Source organism: Drosophila ficusphila, unplaced genomic scaffold (assembly GCF_018152265.1).
Source record: "Drosophila ficusphila isolate 14025-0441.05 unplaced genomic scaffold, ASM1815226v1 contig_286, whole genome shotgun sequence".
Taxonomy (NCBI): domain Eukaryota; kingdom Metazoa; phylum Arthropoda; class Insecta; order Diptera; family Drosophilidae; genus Drosophila; species Drosophila ficusphila.
In genome coordinates, this window is record NW_025064189.1 from 8,339,932 (window position 1) to 8,364,192 (window position 24,261).

General features: G+C 43.7%; 1 protein-coding gene across 1 annotated transcript in view; it reads right to left on the reverse strand.

Moving 5' to 3' along the window:
- Positions 1-24,085, reverse strand: part of LOC108099085 (titin) — a 68,307-nt gene extending 44,222 nt beyond the window's left edge. Inside the window, 12 exon segments of the mRNA XM_043207817.1 lie at positions 720-1,061; positions 1,133-2,440; positions 2,502-2,624; positions 15,327-15,797; positions 15,956-16,256; positions 17,986-18,488; positions 18,817-19,181; positions 19,732-20,481; positions 21,774-21,948; positions 22,006-22,119; positions 22,404-22,599; positions 23,510-24,085. Of these exon segments, the coding sequence (XP_043063752.1) occupies positions 720-1,061; positions 1,133-2,440; positions 2,502-2,624; positions 15,327-15,797; positions 15,956-16,256; positions 17,986-18,488; positions 18,817-19,181; positions 19,732-20,481; positions 21,774-21,948; positions 22,006-22,119; positions 22,404-22,599; positions 23,510-23,676 (4,815 nt within the window). The 5' untranslated portion in view covers positions 23,677-24,085.
- Between the last annotated feature and the right edge of the window lie 176 nt (positions 24,086-24,261).

Consider the following 24,261-nt stretch of genomic DNA (forward strand, 5'->3'; position numbering starts at 1 on the left):
ATTTATGGACTCGACTCGACTCGAGCCAACAACTCTCGACGCACAAAACTCGCAGCAGAATCTCCGCGAAGAGCGAAATTTCTAATTTCAAAAATTTCTTTTGCGGCTGCCGGGTCGCTTCTTCCCGGTTTTATGCGCACGTATGGCGAAATGGCGTTGTCGTTTCGAATACATGTTTATGGCCAGCCAAATCATATTGTTTATAATTTATGGGCCCAGAGCGAGCTGCGAAAAGTTGTGGAAGCTGGGAGTTGCAAACGGAAATACCCTTGCGGATGTCACAACTAATTATTTGAAACAAAAACAATTATAAAACTGCTACCAAACAGTTGGGGTTCATATGTTAAGTTTATGTAGCTAATAGCTATACAAATATTAAATGCTTCAATTGTAAATTAGTGAAACGAAAAACATAAGTTTTTTTAAATTGCATATCCTAGACATCCCATAGCTAGAATGCCCCAACTTCTTAAACTTTCGCGATTGTTTGTGCAGCGTCAGCAAGCTGCTTCTTCGAGCTGATGGACAGCGTGCAAATGCGCCAGCTGTCAGCAGTTAGTTGTTCCAAAAGCAAAGTTTGCGGGCATAGATGAAGCATAAACAAAGTGCAGCATGCATAACCAAACAGCGCCGCCCTGACATTAGAGAATTCCGCCAAACTTAGATTAAATAACTTAGGAGACTGGCAGGAAGTGGTATACCCCTAACCCGATACAGACTTTTAAGTTGATGAATCGCTGTCCCCGGGACTTCAGTTCGCCGAAAGTGGCTGCGATGCCCGTCCAAGTTGCCTTGAGGAATTGCAACTTGTGCTCGTCGGGGGTTTGTTGCAGTTGCCGTTGCAGGTTGTCCAGTTGGCTGGAGAGTTCGTTGGCCAGCTCAAAGAAGTCAATCAGCAGGGACACGTAGTCCACTCGCTTCAGAACCAGATCCTTCAGCTCGATCCAGTGCTTGTGCAGCGATTCGGCCTTTGAGTCCACGTCGTAGCGCTGCTGCGGACTCAGCGATTCCAGGTGCATCTTGATGGACTCCAGCAGCAGGTTGATCAGCTCGCCTTTTATCTGTTGGTAAAATGAAGGAATTAATATTAGTTGTTGTACTTCTAGTAGTTAATCTCTGATTGATAACTCGCCTCTAGATCCTGCATAAGTTCGTGGTGCTGGAGAAGGAACTGCTTGGCCTGCTGCAGATTCCGGCCCATGTCCACGCTCTGCTGCAATTGCTGCTGGCCGGAGGCTCTTAGCCAGGCCAGAAGCTCATTGTGATGGGTAAGGAATTCGCTCAGAGCCCGTTGAACCTTCTGCTGATCCTCGCTGCTGTTGGCACAGATCCCCTGGATGTAGACTTTGCGGTTCTCCAGCTCATCCAGGACCCTCTTCACTCCCTGGGTCTCCTGCTGCGTTCTTCCCACTTCGTCGAGGATGCCGTAACCCAGCCGCAATGGTTCCTCGGTGAAGTTGCGAACATCTCGATCTACCTTTGAGAACATCGCGTAGCTCTCCGGGGAATGAGGAGGTAGTTTCACGCTGGCCAGCTCGAGTTCCAGTTTCTCCAGGACGCTCAAAGTGTGCTCGGCCTTGGCGAAGAACTCCCGCGATTGGTGGAGCCAGTGCTCCCGCTGATCCACCAGGTCCAGGTGCTCCGTGCAGCCACTCAAAACAGCATAGGCACGAGCACAGGCTTCGTCTTCTGTGAAATGGCCAGCGGACTGCACCTTCTCCTTGGCTCGCGTGATCTTCAGAGCTCGATCTCGGAGCAGAAGAGCCTGCTGCTTCCACTCCCGGTACTTGGTGAGCATTTCGTTGGCCGTGTGCTCGCATTCTCCCAGGCTGTACATGGTGTTCAGCTCCATCCTGGCCTGCTGCAGAGCCGCCTCCAGATCGACCAGCTCCCTGCCCAACAGAGCCAATGCCAGGCACTGTTCCATTTGGGTTTTCCTCGCCTGCCAGGCAAGTTCCAACGAGTTTCTTCTATCGTGGAGGGCCTCCAACCACTGCTGGACTTGGTGAACCGCCCTCGTAGCGTCCCGTTTGATGTGCTCCGGCCTTGTGTCCAGGGTCTCCAGCTTCTCCAGCTCCTCCAGCTGGGCCAGCAGCTCGTTTCCATCCTTCAGAGCGGCCATCACGCCGGTCAGCATGTCGATCCTCAGTTGCTTGAATCTGTTGAGGAACTCCTGAACTCGTGGCACATCCGGCGGATGGAGGGTCTCCTCGCAGGCCAGCTCCAGCTGGTCCATCTTCCTGAAGCACTGTGTCATCTTGTCGTGGAACTGGGTGCACAAGATCAACAGGTGCTGGCGGTCCTGCAGGAGGTTCAGGATGTCCTGCCAGATGATATTGAGTGTATCGGCCATCGCGTTGACCAGTTCCGAACTGATCCGCTTGCTCGCCAGCAGTTTGTCTGCCTTCTGGACGAACTCGTCCATGGGACCCGGCAGGCTCTAAAAGGATTTTTTAGATGGTCAGAACACAGTGGAATTTTGATTTATAGAACCAACTTACCTGTAAATTGCGGAGAGTCTCATCGTGCTCCCTTTGCATGCGCACCGATTCGTCGAGATTTTCGCCCAGTGCTGTGATCTTGGGCTCTAGTTCTACCACTTTGATGTAGATTTTCTCCGGACTCTGAAAGGTTATGGTATTTATTAAAAGATGATAAATGATAAGGTGCTTGAATGATGAATGATACTAAAGGGTTAAAATATTTCAGATATTAATAAATAATGTTCCAATTTCTAAGTTTTACGGTTTCCCTTTTTCCAACTATATTTTCTGAATTTGGTTATATTTATTTTAACATAGTTTACTTTTATTCCGATTCCACAGTAAAAGTAGACCAAAACAGCTTACCAATCGCATTACTCGAAAACTAATTCCCATCTAAGAAGTATCATAAACGCAATACTACCTCACAATTCTAGATCACCCACATTCCGATTGGTTATTTTCACATTTCCCAGGGACTTCGCATAGGACACGAGCTATTCGAAAAGTTTCTCCCACAAGGGTTCGTGGCATTCCGAGGCCAGTCCCCCGAATCCGTTCCAGTCACGTTCCTGGGCTCCCAGCAGCCGGCTGCATTCCCATTCATGCGACTCGCAGTTGACATCGGGCCAGGAGACGTGCGATGATCTCGTGCAGCGAGGGAAAACCTGCTCTGGAGCCACAGCAAGCTGCACCGCAGCAGAAGCAGCGGAGTCAGCTTCTAATTTTGGTAGCACCACCAGAAGCTGCCTCCGAAGCAGCAGTAGCAGAAGTGGCACCACAACCTCAGCTCTGTTTGATTGCAATGAAGGTCAGCATCGGCTGTTTATGGTAATGGCATCCGTTAGTTTTTCCTGTTGGGATGAGCATGTGTCGATGGAGCCGGGGAAAAGTGCCACATGCCACGGCGAACCATGGAGAACTCGGGCTAGTGATGCTACCCAAACTGCTTCTGCTTCTGCTTCTGCGCGTTTGCTTCTGGTAGCTTTAATGTCCAGGGAAAGCTGCGTAGGCGTTAATTTGTTCAACGAAAATGTTTTGGGCACTCTACAGTCAAAACTGTGTAAATGCCACCGCCCAAGCCCTTGGCTTTCCCGAAGAAATTCAACCGAACAAGGTTGAAAACTGGTTCTCGCTCGAGTATCCACTGTAGATTTCCAATTTAGTCGCTTCAAGGGTTTCGAGCTTGATCTGCGACTGCCATTAATCAATTACAATACAAATTAATAACCCGGCTATTAAATTAAATTGTGTGCCCCACTGGCAGCGATGTAAAGCGATAACGAAACCAGTCGAAGTCACTGACTCAATGCGACGTGAGTGAGTTTTCAATATGCACACCAATAATTCTCGAAAATCTGAATAAATTTCGAAGTGTAACGGGCGGCTGGCAGGCAGGGAGAGGGGCATAATCACGTCGTCTAACTGAAATATGAACCATATACGGCATGACATCACTATGAACAGGCCGACCATAACTAAGCTTATGTTCGTATAAAGCATAAAATAAACCATTATGCATATGGCCGGGCGCCCGAGTTTTTCCCCTTCCAACATACGTCACTCATTGCGAAATTGAATCGTATTTCAAGAGTCGCACAAGCACGCACCGAGCCGTTAAGATTCGTAATATGCATTTGGACATTTAGAAGCGTCTCCGGTCGGCACTTGTGCAGGTCCGAATGGCGGAAGTACTCAAAGATCGTGGCCAAGTGGGAGTGGGAGGATTCCAGTTCGCCGTGCCCCGTCCAAAGAGCCGGCGATGATAAATTGCCAAAAGACCTAGCGGCAGTTCAAAAAAAATAACACCCAGGAAAGGAATTCGTAAACAGGAAGATGAATATCGGAATACTCTGGATGTTAGGTTTTGAAAAGGATGGGAAAGGTTTAAAAAAACATACTTCAGTTGAATTATTTGATTTAATATATTTACTTCAAGTTAAAATGTAGTTTTTTGGCTCACTATAAAGCAAGCCACTAGAAACTCCACAAAATCTACGATAATAAGTGGTATAAAAACCGACCTAAGTAAAAGTAAAAATTCACACTATTTAGGAACTCAAAACCCACCGCTTGAGGGTACGTCATTTTAAAGCCATTCTAAAGTTCTTACCAAGCCGAATGGACCGATTCAGGGTACTAAGACTCCACTTTGAGGCGCTTAGCGTGAAACACGTTTTCGGCTTTTAAATTAATACTTTGCGGCAGTGGATAGAACACGATTTCGATATGAAATTACCTCGATGCTGTAGCTTTTGTTGCTGCTCTTATCGTTTTGTGTGAAATCATTGCGCATTTTTATAGAACGCCGGCCTGGCCTGCTCTTTCATTACGACCATTGGCTACGTAATCCCGAATACCTATCGTCGATTTAATTGGGAATAGCAATTTGCGGAGGCGTTGGCTTGTTTTACCTGATTTAATTTACCAGGTGGCGATATAAACGGGTTGTTATAGCATACTTTTCAAGGAAAATCACATAAGAATGGAGGCGATACCTTAACAATTTGCTTGAGAACTGGATGACTTCATTCAGGGATGCCTACTACATCATTTCGAAAATAGTAAAACATCTAAGAAATGAAGAATATCAAAGCCAGACACTTAAATTGTTTTTTAAACATCATTACCCATAAAATTTATATTGCGCTGCACAATTTCGTTATAATTTCCTTTAAAACCTCAACATGCAGCAAATATGAATGAAAATATAAATATGTTTATTTTTCCCAAAAAAAGTTCAGTAGCCAGCCTTGACCTAAAACCCAATGCCGCTCATCTGCCCATTAATATGCAATTTGGGTAGATTTTCATATCACATGTTTCTCTTTTTGCTACATTTTCAATTTGTAGCTGTGCGAGTGCTCCAATAAAGGTGAGCTAATTGAATACAAATTGAAATTGGCTAATTAAAGCGACATAAATCAGATGTGCATGTGTGTGTTTTGGTCCTGATCAAACATAGGCCACGGAGCCATAAAAAATGTACATAAACATACTAATAAAAAACCGCATTAGGTTCGTGTGTGTGAGCGGTTTGATAGAGAGCAAACAGCATTAATGTATTGTACAAATACCCGTATGCAAATGAATTTACTGAATTTACTTTGCGCGTATTGTTGCTGTTTTTGTGGATAGCACGCTCTGACGCGTTTGTGCCTCCATTAAACTTAACTTGATTTTGTCATAAAACAAAACAGCAAAACGTATTCTGTATTCTGTATTTTGTTATTGTTCATTTAGCAGAGGTTCAGCTTTTGCCTCGATCATCATCGGTGTGCTCGAGTGATGTCAGACTTTTGGGTTCTATAAATACCGCCGAACATAAAACAATTTCTGTTCAGGTTTTTTGTAGGTCGCACTTTCCCAGGCCGACGGCAAATTATGAGTACACGTATTGGGCAATCTTGTTGCTGCCATCGAATGCAATTTAAATTTCAATTTAATTCGCAGCCAGCTAAAAAGATAATTTCTATAATTGTTTCTACAAATTGTTGGCCACGACTCGTGGCATCTCCCATCTGCAACATCTGCAGCAGCAGCAGCATCAGTTGCTGTTGTTGCTGTTGGTGTTGCTTTTGGCCGGTTGCCGTTGCCGTTGCAGTTGCAGCAGCAACATCAGCAGGAGTCGCCTGCAATGCGCGACTTTCATTGAACGTTTATCGGCGACTATCAGTTGCCATGTAAACATGCAATATATTTCGCGTCTCTAACTCGAAAACCGCCGAGCCGTCGCTTCCACTCCGGTAATTACAGCAGCTGGATCCACAGTGGACCCCCGGAAAGCGGAAATTACAGGGTATTATTTGGGAACTGCAGTGTGATATTAGATATGCCTGTTTTAAATGAGTGGACACTAGAACTCCCCACTCAACATGGCGATTAAAGGCGATAATTGGTTAATAGAGGGTTTGAATAGAGCGATCAAACAACATTGTATCTAAGTTAATATAATGACCGAAGGTTTTTTAAAGTTTACGCAGAATGGCTTACAAAATAAGTCATACAATTCGTTAAGAGGCCACTGTAATTTTTGGATCGAATGGCCTTTTCGAAACCCACTCTTTCCGCCACTTTTCCCAGCCCGCTTTCCTTGCTTATCAATCAGTGCGTGCCAAACTGTTTTGGCAGTTGCGCTAAGTAGCAGCTGCATTAAATCCAGCGATAGACAGCCTATCTCCAGCCAGCTTTGGCGTGGATCCCCATACTCACACTCAAGCCCAAGCCGATCTGCAGACCCAGCCGAATCCCGGACCCCGGGGCCAACTCAAAACGCGAAGAGACAGCAACTGCGTCTGCGCATAGAATACATTATTTTTAGCGCTCGAAAACGTTGACGACACTCACCGCCAGCCCTTGGTGTGGATACTGTCAGTTAGGGCTGGAATTTTTCAATTACTGATAAGATTTACGGCCCATTCACCGTGACACGCCATCGGGCGGATGAAGAAGTGGCATCGAAATCACTGCCTGAGACTATTTGCTTATGCCAGCTTTCGGCCTGGTTTTATGTCTTCTTTTAATGGATATATCAACTTGGGTTACTGTCCACTAAAACCACAATGAGCGGAGTTTACATAAAGTCTACGAGTATTGTTCGATATCTTAAGGGTCGCATAAAAAAAATACAAAGAGATTCAACACTCGGATTCAATGAGCGACAGAAGTTAAAATAAATATTTTTAAAAGTAGGATTCAATGAATGAACAACATAAGTTCAGTTAAATATTTTTCAACAAGTCTATCAAAATATTATATTCGTGATTCGAAAAGTTTGCAGATTCCTTGAGCTAGACACAAAATTAAAATTTGTTATCGCAATCCAAGGACTGTTGTAATAGCTTGATTGGGTTTTTGGACATCACACTTTACTAATGATCTATGGCACATTTACCACATTGATGGATTTTAGAGCATTTTTAAGACTTGACGAAATTGCGGGCTAGAAATCGACAACCACTCCCATGGCACTCACTTCGACTCGAAGACGATAAATCACAGTGACAAATCACGTTCACGTGACTGGCCGGCAGGCCTGTCCGCGAACAAGTCGCAGTTTCGGGCCGCGTTCCCTGGCAAAACGCGATTCCGCGAGTCTTTGGAGAGCGGGCGGAATGCGCGAGCTTTTCATGCGTAAATTTATGTGCCTGCCAAGAGTCGTAAACATTTCTTTCTTTAGAGCCTTGGTGCGGCTTTCTATCGCCCGTCTCTCTCTCTCTGTGGATGGTGCCGTCTCTTTCGGCCATCAGGAGTGCGCAGCTGCAGCGTTTTCACCCACGCCGCAGGCCCAAGGCAATGGCACAAAACTCGCACAGTGCCGGGCATAAGTACATGCTCATATGTCTGGGCAATTTATGAGTGAAAAGCTGCGACTTTTACAAATGAAAATGCCATAAATTCAATTAGAGTTTTCTGCCTTCTCCGCTGGCGCCTCTTGTGCAAATCAGAGCAGATCGCAACCGAGCCAGATTCGATATAGATTGCACAGTCTGAAGACTAAAGGCTCGAGATTGAAGATCCAGATGCGAAGCAGGTCGCCAGTCGCGCCCCAATTACTTCATTATGGCCAAGCCAAGAGCCCAAATTAGTTTCGCGCATTAGATTCAATTAAAAGAGATCAGCGCACGCGGCACGCTTCGCATTTGCACGAAAAATCTATTTATTTAGAGAGAGTCTAGCTAAGCAAATATGTAAATCTTCTGCCTTTGAAGTTTCTCTTTCCAGCATATTTCGGCCTTTTAATTGCCTCGAAGTTAATTTTTCATTTTCTTGGCCAGCAGAACATAAAACGAAACGTTTTGTAACCAGGCCGAAACATTCCCCCAATTCAAACACTTGTAAATATTTTCGTGTTGCATCAACAAACATTGTAATCGTAATTTGCGTCAGAGCCAAAAGCGAATCATCCGCTGAGATTGATGCCCTGATGGCCAAGAAGTTGAATGGGCTTGGATAATTAACTCTGGGTGGGGCCGTTCCAAGAGTTGATAGTTTTTTGGGGAATATGTAAATCATGTCAGGGGATTTTAATACCAGATGAGTTAGGTTGCCCGTGGAGATAAAGTTCCAATTAAATGCTTTGCTGACAGACAATGTATTTCGGGCATTTTCCAGCCTTGTCGAACTTGCCACATGTCTCAGAAATTTCTTTTGACGAAATACTTGAACTATTTTTCACAGACAAATAAATGTCATTCAACTAGTCACCACAGAATCGAATTATGCCACCGAAAACTTTTACAGATATTCATATTCTCTTCCTACACTTTGAATTCCAAGTTTTAACTTTTTTGAGGTTGGAGTTTTTGGTACACAGAAAAGTGTATTTTGCATTTGGCTTAGTATATAAGATTTCATAAAAATATTTTTAAGAGAAAAAATAAATATTAACTATTATTGGTAGATTAATATATTTTAATAAGAATGCACAAAAATCTATATTCTTATGAAACTTCAAAAACTAAGCTTTCCATAAAGTTCCTGTGTAAAGAAAAACTAAGTGGGAGGGTTGCCTGTATCCTGTTTCAAAAAATAAATTCAGAAGGAAGAAAACTTTTGACATATTTGCATAGTTTTAAGCACACAGACTGGAGATGGAGAAGGTTCTTCGAACTTATTGTTTCTTCAATCTTATGCTGAGGGAAAAGTTTAGGAGCTTCCGCCGACAGTCTCCCCTAAAAAAATCGCCCACCGCCCAAGTGGAATCTATAACAATAACACCGAGCTGAGCTCATCGAACATATTTTAACTTATTGGTACATTTGTTTCGTACTTTTTGTACGCTTGCTATATATACATCTGCTAGGTTTTATTGTGGAATATTGTGTATTTATTTTCGCTCTTTTGTTGATCTTTTTTCAGCTTTTTTTGGCTCCGTTCCGTTGCTAATTTGTTTACCTGAGAGAACTTGAGTGAGAAATCGGCGCTCTTGTTTATTTTCTACAGCATTTTTTGGGACCAGTTCGAGAATAACAAAAACAACGACAGGTAAGCAACATTTTAGTTTCAATTCCCGAAATCAATTTTGTTTCCAAGCAAGCAAACGGAAATTTAAAAAAGAAAACAGTGTTATTTTGGTACAATGAGTTATCAAGGAAACACGAGTACGCATAAAACGCAAACGTGCTGAAAGGCTCGCCGGAAAATGTTTGTGCATAATTTTTGGAATGAAAAGTGGGGGAGAAAAAATTCTAAATCAAATCGAATGTTTAACACATGGAGCAGTGAGTCTCGAATGGCAAATGAAGCAAAAATTATTATTCCGCCGGCATGAAAAAATTGGCACAAAAGTGGCACACCGAAATTTCAATGGCCTGCTGCTTGAATGAACAGAGAAGTTGGGGCAAAAAGGGGAATAGTGCTCGTGCCCCAAAGCCATAAACCGATGCTGCCTATAATTATTGAACGTTGTTTTTGTTTCGGGGCATAAAACTTGTAGCGCTTCATCAGAAATGCCTCTCAATCTCTCAAGTTCAAGTCGCAGCTTCAAGTTTGTCCGAGTTGAAGGGGGGCAAAAAGGGGGGCATTCTGCAAAGAAGACCCAAATAAAGTTTCTCTCTTAAGAAACTGATTCACCCAGCCTGAAATGAACCCAGACAGGTAGCATCTGCGCCTAATTGTCAAAAGCATGTGGCAGATACATTTCTTTTTGTCACGTTCAGTTGTCTTGTATCTTGTTCTGATGTCAGACAACCTTGAACCTTTTTGTGGCGTTTGTTATTCTACCGCTTTTCAAATATTTATAACCTCTATCCACAACTTTTGCTTTCGATGTTCGAGTGCTAATTGGCGCGGAAACTGTTGGAAGCCGGTTTAAACAATCAAAAACTGTAAACCAGTTTTGGGCATTAGGAGCCCGTGAATTTTTCAGTGCTAAAGTCACAGAGTTGCCTTCGGCCACCCCCTTGGCCACATAATTTGATTGATGTAATGACCATTGGATAATTATTGGAATTTATCAATTAAGGTTGCTAAATGTGGGAGGTTCAGTTTGTTAATGCATTAGGTTGGTGTCTGCAAGAGATTGTAATAGTTGTATGCTGTTAATGGCTGGTGTTTTGATAACAAACTATGCTGAATCGTTTATATCAACTACGATATGAATTCTGAGAAATGTGTTTTCGTTACATTCTGAACATCATAGCCTAAAAACACTTGAATATCATTGATGCCTTCAGTAACAGGTTTCATCTCATTTTCACTTAATAGTTTATGCCGTCATTCAAAAGATTATCTCATTCGCAATTGAAATTGCAAGGTACAATTTAATTTAACTTATATTATCGGTCAATGCGAATTATCAATATCTTTTGCAAAGTATTTTAAAATTTTTTGCTTAGTTTACGATTTAAAATATTAGTTTCTCAAACTACCATCTAAGGAAATGATTTCTAGCTTTCAGGGACATATGATTTATTCAAGATCTCCCATTGCTCTGTCCCAAATCTAAAACCGAGTCCTCCCATATCGCTTTCCGCATAAATTTACGCGCACTTCAAGAGCTTTCTCCGAACACTTCTCCCGTATCTAGATAAATGTTTCTTCATGTTTGTTTCCCATTTCTTGGCCGTGTTTCTTGTTGTGCGATTTTTGTGTGCTGTGCTTGGTTTCGTTTCGTTTTTAGTTTTTGTTGTTTTTGACGTTTTTTTTTGCTTTGTGTACAAGAAGTACAACTCACTTGTAGGAGCGCTATCACCAGCTGGATGGGTCCGCAGCGGACGACAACGGTGCCGATGGTGGTGGCTCTGAGGGAGGTGGACGGCGTGGTGTGGGTGGTGCCCGTGGACATGGCTGTGGACAGGGCCTGGCTGGGAGTCGGCGACGATGATGACATTGTTGCTGAATAATTGAAGGCGTCTAGCTGCGACTGCTGAGACTGTTGAGATTGCTGCGAGTGCTGCGTTTGGAGCTGGACGGTCTGCGGCTGGCGGGGATTCGAGGAGGAGGCGACCGAGTAGAGCGAAGACATCGATGAGTCTAGGGCTTGGCGGCGTTCCATGGTTGCTTTTCTTCAGCTCTTTTCTTCTCTTCTTTGCTTTCTTACAACTTTCGAGGATTGCGCTGGGTGGTTTGGTTGTTGTTGTTGTTGTTGGTTAGTTTTGTGTGTTTTGCGTGGGCGTCTATAATCTCTGTCGTTTAGTTTTTCTCGTATTTCGGCTTATTTCCCCTGCTTGTTTCGCGTGTTTTGCATTTTGAACTCTGCTTTCGAAAAAGGCACTATTAAATTGAGTCACTCGCGTTCGGATTTAATTTTTTATTATTGGGTTAGTTGTGGCCAGGGGATTCGATTCAATTCGATTCGATTCGGTTCCTTAGCTTTCGTTGCGAGCGCTATCAACGCCGGCGATCGTCTGAGAACCTCTGCGAATCGGTTGATTTTCGAAACGGAGAATTCTTTTTTGCCCGCCGCGACTATGACTTCATACTCGTGCTCTCCCTGTCGCTCTACTGTCTGTTTATTATTGTATAGTTTCTATATATATATGGCGAGAGAACCGTGTGTACTTTTTGCATATTGAGCCTGAGAAAATTGGCTTTGATGCGTGTGCTAGTCTCGTTGTAGAACCCACTATTAGCCCCTCTGCTTCCCCGACTCAAAAACAATGCTCGATTCGCGTTTATTTTTAAAACAACAAACTATTGAGTAATTTTTGCGGCGATTTCTGCCACGAAGCTAAACTGTTGTTTTAGCCCAGATACTACAGATACAGCTATATGCTATCGCCAATAGTCCGAGATAAAGCACACGGATGTGCGTCAGATCAGTAACATGTGCCAATTGCATTGGCAGGAGTCATCAGTCATCTTTCATGGATTTTTCGATATATTTTTGAATAGATTACGCATACGCCGTGTATGCTAGCGTGCAGCCAGCTGCCTCAATTAGCTAATTTTTGTGTTTCTCTCAATTTTTAATAGCCGCCGACGTTGCTGGCGTAATGTAAACTATTTTAATTGTACTTTGTGCTGGCTAAAAATAAATAGCGCACAAAAAATTGGGAAGAGCAAGTTCCCTTTTATAAAAGTTTACAGTAGCTCAATTGAGGAAATGCTTGGCATCCATATGTTGTTGTCCAAAATAAAAAATAGGGAAGCTGTTGATTGAAATTTTCTGGGGCGTGAACTGTTAAAGTGTATTGAAAAGGCAACAAAAATTGCACATGACTCAAACATATACTATTTTCAATGCAAAAAGCCATTGAATATTTAAAAAAAATAATTCTCTGCTCGCATTTTGTGTCGATTATTTGTTAAACATTTTGTTTTTGTTTCGTTTTGTGAGGGTCGTCAGAAAACCGTATTTTTAACAACAACAATAAATTTAGCACACTTTGTTGATTTCATCTCTAGACGACGAGTGAACACAAAAAAACTAGCGCCAAGCGTTTTTGAATGCCAAAAATGTTCTAGCTAAATTATTGCTGATTAATACATATATATTTTCATTCTTTTTTGAAGTGCCGAATTTATTGTTTCTTCCTCTTTTTTTCTAACTCAATTTACATAGATGTGTTTTTATTCGCACATTATTTAAACGGAGGAGAAGTGGAAAACTAAACGCGCTCGCCGCTTTCCAAACAGCCGAACAACCGAACGCCGCGAACTTCGAACAAGACTGACCAAAGATCCGAAGACTGAAGACCGCAGACCGAAGACTGAGCAGATTCTACGGGCAGCAGCAGATCAGAAAGAGAAGAGCGTGGAGCAGATGTGTTTTAACCGATTCGCTCAGTCAAATATAAGCGATTTCTCTTTCATCTCCCGACTCTCGTCAAGCTCAGTTTTCAAAAAGCCGGCTTCGATTTTGAAAAGAGTGTGTGACAGAGAGGGGTTACGAGGCTAGAAAGAGAGGGAAGAGGAGGGGGTTTCAGGGGGACGACATAAATAAACAAGTGCTCTTGGCATTCGCGGCGTCGTTAATTCATGATTTCAATTTTTAATGCCCTGCGCCCGGCTTTTCAGCAATTACAATACCAACAAAAGGTATGGGGCGATATGAAGAGAGTTTCGTGAGGAAAATGGATAACGAAGGGTTGGTACCCTATTTGACTTTTATGTTGTAAGAAAATATATAGGAAAATAATCATTACTCATTGGGGAAATTTGTCTAAGTAACGATATAGTTACATAGTTTTGGATCAGTATTTGTGCTTCCTAATATATTTCCCCTTTAAGTTAGGTTCAAACATATACCCCCTATGAAAAACAGGGCACCCAAACCACAATATGTTCAAGTGCAGCTTTGGTGCTTTAATAACAGAGTGAAGGGAGCAAGAGTAAAATAACAACACCAGAACCTCAAAAGAAACCAGACGGTATCGTGTCTTAATAGACGGCAAACTGACCGCCCGCATTGCAATCCCCTCATCTCCCAAGATACCCAATCCCCCAAACCATATTTATGAAATATTTCCACCCGAAATGCGTGTCTGCAGCTTGGCTTTTTTCCTGGGTTTTGGCTTCGTGCAAAATCCATCGCTTATTGCATGCCTCATGCAGCAATCAATATCATCCAGTTGTGTGTTATTATTTTTCGCTATCAACGGTGCAAATTTATCAAATTATTCTTTCAGCGCCATCACACACAAAATCAGCTCGAATGGCATGAAAAGAATCTCGTAGATATGCGTTCGCCTTTCTGGATGATCAGCTTGTTGAGTATGATTTCGTTCCACTCACTCACCGCACTCGGAACGTTTTATTTATATGTTTTTAATTGAGATTAATGAGCCACTTGACGGGGCTCAAAAAATCAACCCCTCTTGACCCCGTTCCCCCTTTTCGTGCACTGACAGTTCACATTTCACATAATTGAAATCACTTGAGGACCACTTGCTAAATGTTTAGGGAAGGGCCACCCACAGAGGGAAAATTAAAAAAAATCTTCAGAGTGAGAAAAGTCCAGAGGGCACCCAAGGGTTAAGAGCAGATGGTGGCAATGACTTTTCTCAAATCCAGCCTAAGGTTATGCAACGTTTTCTATGTCGTTAAATAAATTTTAATTTTGGATTTTCCCTTTACTTACTTGTGTAACAAATTAAAAACGATTAATCAGTTTAGAATTGAAGCTGAAAAGGTTGAAAGTTATTCACAGAAGTAAAAGATTAAATGATTAGCTTTATTTTTTGGGGTAAAACATGTTTCAATATTAATTGCACTATTTTTTTGTGACTGTGGGGAGAAACATTTATAAATAAATATTAAATACAAAATGAATGGCGAAAATTTCGACTGGTCGTAGCTGAATATAATTTCTTATTCTATAAAAATGCATTAAATTTTACGAATGTCTTTAAGCATTTTGGAATTCTCTAATTGTTGCAAGCCTTATACTAAATTTCAACTATAAAAATAAATAAGTTAAAAACTATTTGATAAAGAAGGAAAATAGCTAATTTAAATTGCATATCTAAGAACATACAAAAGTAAAACAATTTAGTATTTCTTTTAAGCGGAAGTTCAAGAGAAATAATAAATTTGGCAAAACAATCATGCAAAGTAAGATAGCAAACAAAACAAAACAGAACGGAGGAAAAACTTTTAGCTCATGGGCTAAAATAAGTTTTGGGAAAACATCAAAAAATAATATGCCAACTAATTAATGGCAAGAATGTCGAGCATCGGCAGAAAGCAAATGGCGCGGGTTAATTGGGCGGGAAATCGTTTTCATTTCGTTTTTATCATTCAGGTGGGACAGGTGGAGCAGATCTCTCAGAGAAATCCCTTGATCGTTTGCTTCGTTATGTTCTCGTAGTATTTACTGCGTCGCCAGGACGTCGGCGGTTTCGATTCGTTGGGGTTAGTTGAAGCCGGAGCGGTGTTATCAGCGGATCGATAGCTCACCTCCGGCGTGTGGGCGTTGGGCATCCTGGGAGCCATCTCAGTCGTAATCCCCGTGGCCAAGCTGAATCCCTCCACCTCGCTGTCCGATTCGATTGCCTGGGGCAATGGCAGCGGCAGCAGCAAGTGCTGCTGATCCTCGTCCGGAGTGGGCGTCACACTCTGGCTGTGCAACTCGGCCACGCCCACCACACTGTCCTGATCTTCGCTCTTCATTCGCTGCTGATGGGCGGAGAAGTAGCTCAGCTCGGAGCTGTCGAAGGACATGTTGACCGGCGAGGCTGGCAGTTCGGGGATCTCAAAGGTGCTCAAGGTGGAGTCGTCCGCCTCGTCGAAGGAGTTCTTGGCCGATCCGATGTAGGAGCTGGTGCGTCCCGAGGCTGTTTGGAAGGAGGAGGAGTGCGAGTTGGGTGTAAAGTTGCCCTCGGAGGCGGTGGCGAAGGACTCGTCCTCGGTGGAGCGGGATTGCCAGTCCTGGGGGAAAAATAAGGGGAATTTAGCAAAGAGGATATAAGTATATATTTACATATATAAATATTTTATTTTTATTATATTTCATATTTTATTTTAAGTTTTTACAACTGAAGTTGTGGATATATTTCTTTTTATAAACATTGTCATTAGTAGCTCACCTCAATGCTTCCCAGCTTTTTGATGCTGTGACCTCCTGTGCCATTGGCGACTCCATTGCCGTTGGCTGCCTCCTGCTGCTGGACATCCCGGATGACTGCGTCCAGGGACTCGGCCACTTCGGCAATGGCTCCCAGCTTGTGGGAGATGGCGGCGCAGGCCAGCTCGTTGCTTCCCGTGGGCACCACCTGCACGGTGGCTGGAGAGGATTCCACAGGAGCCTCGCTGCCAGCACTGCTGGTTCTGCCACTGTCGTGCAGTGGACTGGGGCTGCAGTCCAGGGGCAACTCGTCGGCCACAACACTGAAATCACCAGAAAGTCGGGGGTTATCGGGTGCTCCCGAATCCACGGAGGCAGTGCGTGAGTGCGAAGGCGTTTCGTTATCCGTGTAGTCGCTGTGGGGATACGTTTCACTGTCATTTCGAATCAGAGCCTTGATCTTGTCCAGACTCTTGACGGGCGGCCCGCTATCCACCTCGTCCTCCTCTTCTTCGGTCTCCTCAAAGATAATGTCCCTTTCTATAGAGGCCTTGGCTATCTTGGTCTTCACACTCGAGGTGCTGGCCGTCTCATCGTCGTCATCATCCTCGTAGTCTTCGTCTTCGCCTTGGGTATCCTCGCTGCTCACTTCGGGCAGTTTGCTGGCCTCGTTTATGGCCTCCAAAAGTCGGCTGAGATCGCTGGAGGATTCACTTAGAACCTCATCCGGATTGCTTGCCAAATCCTCCTCTTCACTTGCCAAAGGAGCAGCTGCACTGCTCTCAGCTTCACTCTCTTTTGGGGATTCAGTTGGACTTTCCTGCACAGGAATCTCAGTTTCATTGGGTGGTTCGTCCACCACAATACTTGGCACTTCCGGCCTGGTGGTCACCTCCTCCTCAACTTCATCATCGCCCTTTGATTTGGCAAACAAATTGCGAAATCTGGCAAACATTTTGAGCTTTTTCGAGTTGGTTGTCTGGTTGGCGCCGCTTTTTTGGGCGGAGAACAATTAGTTTGACGTAAGACGCTATAACACGCTTTTGGCTAGTGGCCAGTTGAAGGGAGCTGCTGCTCTCTGATAATTGTGGATTCAATTATTCACTGCCGGGATTATTGTTCAGAGAAAGTGAGAGTGTCTAACCATGAAGACACTTCTATAATTAACACGTTCCTATCACAATGCTCCCCGATTTGACCCACTTGTCACGCCTGTTCTCCAGGAAATTCACTCTTTATCTAGCGTGCACTATATATATATTCTTCTTGAGTGTTCCATTAATTTGACAAACTGACAGTTGTCTTGAGAAACCGAAAAACCGAATCGAAAGAGGACCGAACGACGGAACCGCACTGGACCACGCACTGAAATAGACTGCTTGGATTTGGACGCCGACTCTTAGGCGGAATATAGTAGTCTGCTATATAGTTCTTTTATTTTATTTCAATATTTTTTGTGCTCATTTTTCGACTTTTGGGTGGTGGAACTTTTTGAGTGCGTCGCTGCCGCTTGACATTTGTTTCATTCTGTCAAAAATTATTTTCGTTTGTCTTCTTGCGGTTTATTTGTGCGGTTTGATCGGCCTTTAAATTGGTTTTATAGGTTGTTATCCCTGCAATTCTCTAGTTTTTAATTGAGACATTTAGTATGTGTTGTACACGTTTTTATAACAAGAGGATTTTCTAGACATTTTTAATTGTTTTGGGTATATATTTATATTTATCCAACAGCAATAACATTTATAGGGTATTGGCACGTTGTATTTGCTTTTGGTTATTAAAGTTCCCATTTGTCATTTCTTTTAGTTTTATTTCTAGCAACTTGTTAGTTTCTTGTGCTCTTGGTTGCTTTTTTTCGCAGTTAATTTGTCGTGAACTCGTGGGATTTGAGTGAAAATCTTTCTCATGTTTTAGTTGATATGCAGAACGTTTGGCGGTTTTCCTTCTGAGTTTTATGCGCTGAGCATAATCAAGTAGCCCCGGCGCAAGGTTGAAGTCCAAGCACTCACGCAACTGCAAGATGATTGGGTATTATAATTCACTTGAACTCACCTTTTTCCTGTCAGTGCATCCAAGACGAAGGGCTCCTTGAGACGCTTCTTGAGCAGTCTGCCCAACCTGACCATTCTTCCCACTTCGACGAGCAGTTGCTCCCTGGCTACCAGATGCCTTTGCAGTCGTGGAGGCATTTCTCCCAGTGGAGATAGTTCCGATTCGATTTCTCCCTCGGCATCGCTGCTGATTCCACTGCTGCTGCGATTGTGCTGCTGCCTCTGTTGCTGTTGCAACTGGGCAGATAGCTCCTGGGTCAGAAGTGGCCGCAGTTCCCTCAGTTGGCGGTAGTAGGCCTCCACACTGCGGTGGAAGACGGCGGAGACCCGCAGCCTGGTCATCTGCTCCTGGGCCACGGACTGCAGGCTGTGCCACGTGTGCTGCAGCTCATCACTGATCATGCTCTGTCTGGGAGTGGACTCTACTACTGAAGAATCCAACTTGCAGCAGAGTCGCAGGGTTTGCGAGGCCTCCAACAGTTGACAGCCATAATGGTAGATACTCTTAAATAAGATTAATAGTAAGTAGTCTGTTTACTTAATAAGTAAATATGTATTGGGTAACAAATGAAATTTACATTGAAATGGATTTAGTGAATGCTTCATGTTTAATTTGATTAGATAGTAAACTTTATAACGATCATGGGCCAGCTGAGAAACTAGAAAGGCAACCTTGTGAGGCCTTGATTTTCCGCCGCAAAACGACTTTATACTTTATCGGTCACTCTGCCGTTAGCCGAACTGGCTCTCTCTTTCTCTGCCTCCCAATTTGTGGAGCACTTCATCTCCCTCCCAAAAACAAACCTCCAAAAAAAAAGGGGGGAGAACTCACCCGTCCGGTTTCCTCGAACCCCTGCAGCTCGTCCTTCTGCAGCTGGATCTCGTGGATGTTGCAGCCGACATGGGAGTGGCACCGCAGCAAGACCGCGTACAGCTCCTGCAGCCAGTCGCGCGCCCTCCGCGCGTCCTCCTCGTAGGCGTGGATGTGGGTCACCTGCTCCAAGGTGAGCCGCTGCAGCGCCAGCCGCTGGCCGCACACCTGACGACGCCGCCGACTCTCGTCGATCTGGCGGCGCAGCTCCGCGATCTCGAGGCTGTAGTCCAGCTGGAGGTCACGGCCCAGAGCGTCTTTCACCGGCATCGCCAGCATGTCGCTCAGCTTTTCACCTTCGCGCACAAGTTCGCGCTCGACGTGGCCTGTGGATGTTGGAGATATTCATTTACAGATCGGTTTGATGTTGAGGCTTTCTAAGATTGGTTGGATGTTGCGTATGTCATAAGATCGGTTGGATGTTGCAAGTCTCCGTTCGCAATGTTTACAGTTCGAGTTGGAGCTGATTTTTATTATCTATAGTATCTAAGGTATTTAGGGCTATTAACTGTTAAGTTCGTTCTAAAACTTTTGGATCCTCATGTATTAATTGCGATGGAAAAGACTTTCTACCTCGATATTTGCATCAGAACACTTTCCTGTTTCCTATTCACAATTATTCTTGAATATTTAAAAGCAAATCATTGTATAGTATTTTTTGTGTAATTTTAGTTCACATATTCACATAAGTATGGTAATTATCATAGTAATTTTAACGAGTTTTTGTCATGGTTCGATAGTTTGAAAGTTGAAAGCACAAGGTTTCATTATTATTAGGTGAACTCACAATTTGTGTTCAAATTTTGGAAAGCGTGAAATTTAGATAGCAACTATAATAAGGTCAAAACGGAGGCTGATAAATTTTCAATAGCTCACCCAATGATTGCTGGTTGTCCTTCAGCTGCATGAGCAGCTGATCAGCCTCGGGCCAATCGAGGGATCGACTGTCCACCTCCACCACATGGCTGCCAGTGGTCAGCAGCTCCTCGAACTGTTCAAGGAGTCGGTGGAACCTTAGCGCCGTCATCAGGACATTCCTCCGTCGCTCCAACCTCTTGGCGAAGGAGCGGCACACGAACTGCATGAAATCCCTCTGCGAAAGGAGGTCCCGGCACAGATCCTTGTCCTTCGGCGAAGTCTGCCTTTCCCCGGCAAACTTCTCGATCTTGTAGAGCAACTCCGCATAGCAACCGTAGGTTTCCCGGCACTCCAGTTCCAGTTGATCGTGGGCGGACCGCAGGATCTCACAGCCCCGGACATCGCCGGCGACGCTCCTTTGGCGACTCAGCAACTGCTCCGCCTGCTGCAGGATCCAGTTGGTCACGAAGGACACGCCCTCCTCCAAGGTACTGAGTTCCCTGGCCTCCCTCAGAGATCGCAGCAGCTCCAGCCAGGCAGTCCGGATGGCCGTCTGCTTCTTCTCGATCTCGTTCAAACGCAACTCGATGCGGGCCCGTTCACAGACCAGATCCGGCGGCAGGCGGGGCTTCTGCGAGGGGATCCCAGTGGCGGAGTGGCCGGGGATCGGCTGGGGGCTCGCCGGGGACTCCGAGGCAGGTGCGACCGCTTGTGGCGGCGCTGAATGCGGCTCGTAGACCTCGTTGAAGCGGGCCAAGATCGCGTTACCTGCACAATGCACAACGAGCAGTCGTTGAAAAGTGGAAGAGAAAAAGGGAAAGGGGATGAGAAATGTGCACTTCGAAAAATTACACACCCAAAACATAAAACATAAATATATTTTTGTAATAGTAAACAAATATAAACTAGTAAATATATGTATGAGACTTCAAAGTAATTGTTTACAACATATGTAAATTACCATATGATAAGTCATGTATAGCTAGCTAGTTTTTTTCTGTGTAATCTAGGCCTTTCATTGCGGGGGGATCGCATCTATCGCTATTCACAGATCCACAAAAGTGAAACCTCATTCCCGGAGTGGATTTAAATCTGAGTCTGGCGCGGTCGACTGTGGCATGTGCCACCATTTCGTTGCGCATCACCGACTTTTGTGGCTTTAAGTGAAAGGTCACGTTTGTCGTTGTTTCTGCGGCTGCTGCTTTGCCAAACCCACGCACTCAAGAAAGAATTCGACCGAATTTGAAGTCGTTGTTTAAATTGAAGTGTGAACACTGTTGAGCACGGTTTGCCCAGGGGAAAGATGAGCTCAAACCGCAAATGATTCTCCAAAATAACCTAACGAAACCAGAAAAGTGTAGGAATGAATGAATGTTCTTGGTTTCTCTTTATTATACCCTTGCAAAAGGTATTTTACTTTTAGCAGCACTTAAAAGTCCATAACATTTCTTAATAATGTCCAATTTTGGATTGGTATACCTCAAAATTAACTGCATCCTTATTTAGGATTCGATTTTTGGGTACATCAACTTCAGCTCGCCGAAGCTAGCTCATTTTCATGTTTAATTTGATAAGCTTTTTCTCTTCTGACTTATTTTCTTATATATTAATTAGTCACTTTTTAATTGAAAAGATAAAAGGAAATGATATCCAATCAATCAAAATGTATTAATTCCGAAGCTTATTCAACGCCTCTATACCTTTAAGTTAACTGAATTTCTATTAAAGCCTCTGAAAGACCTTCCGTAGGCCTCAGTTTCTAAGCTCACCATAGGCAATTTCAATGTTATTCAGCGCCGTTAAAATCAGCCCACAATAAAAACGACAAACAAACGGCGCAAAAAACGAGTTTGCCAAACGTGGCGCATTTCTAATTGAAAACACACACAAAATTCAATGATTTACTTGTCACATGTGTGTCTTTCTCCCCGTCTCCGCCTGTCTGCCGCGCTAACTTGTTTGCTTCGAGGGCAAAACGAATTATGTTAATTGCTCGCAGGCAAACAGAACGAAAAAAGCCAGCTCAAAAACAAAAGACTCGAGCCACGAACTCGACTCACCCATGTCGATGGCGGATTCTATGTCGTTTTGGACACCGGCATGCAACTGGGCGCACTTCTTCAGCTCCACATCCGCTTCCGCTGGCCGGAGAGACCTGTGCTCCCGGAGCAGCGACAGCAGCCGCTCCATCGACGCCAAAGTCTGGACATGGCACTTGGTAAACTCGTCGATAGACTGCGAAAACACGGCGATTAGGTGCCGTTCGAACGGGCCAGAAATTGGGGCACTTACCTTGCGCTGCTGCAGCCACAGATCGTAGTTGAACTGCAAGGTCCCGCCCAGTTCCTCGGGCAGGTTTTGCGGCTCTATGAACTTGCCCAGCCTCGCCTTGGACAGCACCAGCGGCTAATTGCGAACAGATAGAAAAAAATATTTGGATTTTAAACCAAAATATAATATAACATTAAGTCATTCAAATACAAACATAAGGCTTAAAGTAAGCTACTTATAAAGTATATGGGAGTCAATTAATAATATTTATTTGTACACTTCAAAATGCAAATAATTCCCAAAAAGAAATTATTTATAGCTTTTGCTTTAAATGATAACTTGTAAGACTTTGTTTAACATCTTAGTTCCAACTTTAAAGTGCATTCATAAGTGAATGCAAATGTGGGTCACTAGCTTACCTCTCCCTTCACCTGGGACTTGGTGCACGGCTCCACGTGCTTCTCCCAGAAGCCCTCCGCCCTGACTAGATACAGATCCACATTGATGTCGCCCCCGAAGAGGGCGTATATCTGGCGCACCTGCTGCCGCGAGATCCGCGAACTGCTCTCCTGGGCATTGACCACCACACACACTCCATTCTGCAAGACCGAGGCGCTGAAAGAGATTGATGCCGAGATGGTTAATCTGTTCGAGTCGGAGAAAAGCGCTCTTAAGTGCTTCATTAGCTTGCCAGTTAAGATTTGGCTTTAATTAACCACTCGCTTCTTGGGGGAACTTGTGTGACCCATTGACAGTTGATTGATCACAATCGCAATATCCATAATTCATGTGGCCGTTTCCCTGTCTTTAAAAGGTTGTGTTTGATGGCTACCTCGTAAAATTAAACAATTTGCTTGGTGTGCCAATAAATAAACGAAACCAAAATGGGAAACTAACAAAAGAAAGGCGGGTCCGCTAAGCCCATAGGCTGTTGTTCGACCTTTAAGTGGGCTAGATCGGGTATATAATTTTAATAAATTAATTTTAGTGTTAAACATTTCTTGTTTACAATACCTATAAAATTTCTTCTTCTTCGTTATTTTATGCTGTATCAGATTGGACTCTTAAAATAAGCATTTCATAAACATTTATATCGGTATACTTCAAGATCGTTATTACAAATTAGTCTTATATCATTTAAAGTTATAGATGCTTTTAATTAAAGTTATAGGATATCCGAGGAATCAACTCTTTTGAATGAGCTCCATTCAACAGAAATTATCTGTCTTTAAGTCTGACTTAAACGTTTAATTTGCTTGAGAGCTCTGACACTTCGCATATAAATAACCAGATTTCGTGGGGCCTACACCGCGCCCATAACCCAGAGACCCGTGTCTAATGAAAAGTAATGCATTAAGAGACTACGACGACGACAAAAAAGTAAGCCTTCATCATCTGCGGGCCATTTGCATATTTCGGCCATATGCTAATGAGTCGTCGGCATTTCCACCGCCGGTTTTCTGTTTTCAGTTTTCAGTTGGCAGTGCCCCAGCCACACCAAGACCACTTAATTCCCGATTCTCACCTGAGAGACCGCTTCAGATAGTCCAAAGTCACCTGCAGATAGCGGCGGTTCCAGAGCTGCAGATCGTTGAACGCGTTGACAACGAAGATGATGCGCTTCTGGCGATCGAATCCGCCGGACAAGTAGGCGCTGCGCGTCTGCAGGGCGTTCAGCACGTCCTCCTCCATCTGAAGGGACTCGGCGATGGGATCGCGATGATGCGGCTTCTTCAAATGCTAATTGAAGCTTTTGTCGCCGCACATTTTCTGCTGAGACATGCGGGATTGGGATTTTCTTTTTGTTAGCTGCTTGGAAATGCTTGAAAATTAATACAAGTCACAGTTATGCGAGTTGTTTTCGTTGCTGCTGCTGCTGCGGCTGCTGCTGTTTTTCTTGCCGCTGCACAATGCTGCACATTTCCAAATGCCGCGAGACTTTGTTGGGGAACACGTTTGACAAGTTGCAGCCTGAAACTTCGGTTGCCTTTACTTTACTCCGATACAGAGGAAACAAATTTTCAAGGAAGAGTAAACCGAAACTTTTAAATTTATTTTAAAAATATTTATATAAAACTCTCAAAATAACAACTATTTATGATAAAACCGAAAAAATAATTCAAAACTCGAAATAAAAATATTTTTGAATGATTTATTGTGCATCAAATAGGAGTGCCCTAAATTTATCGACATTTTTTCCAGTGCTTAGCCAGTCTCTCCACATGATTTTCACTATTTTCATGTTAGTCTAAGAGTTTTTTTGTTGGCTGTGTTTAT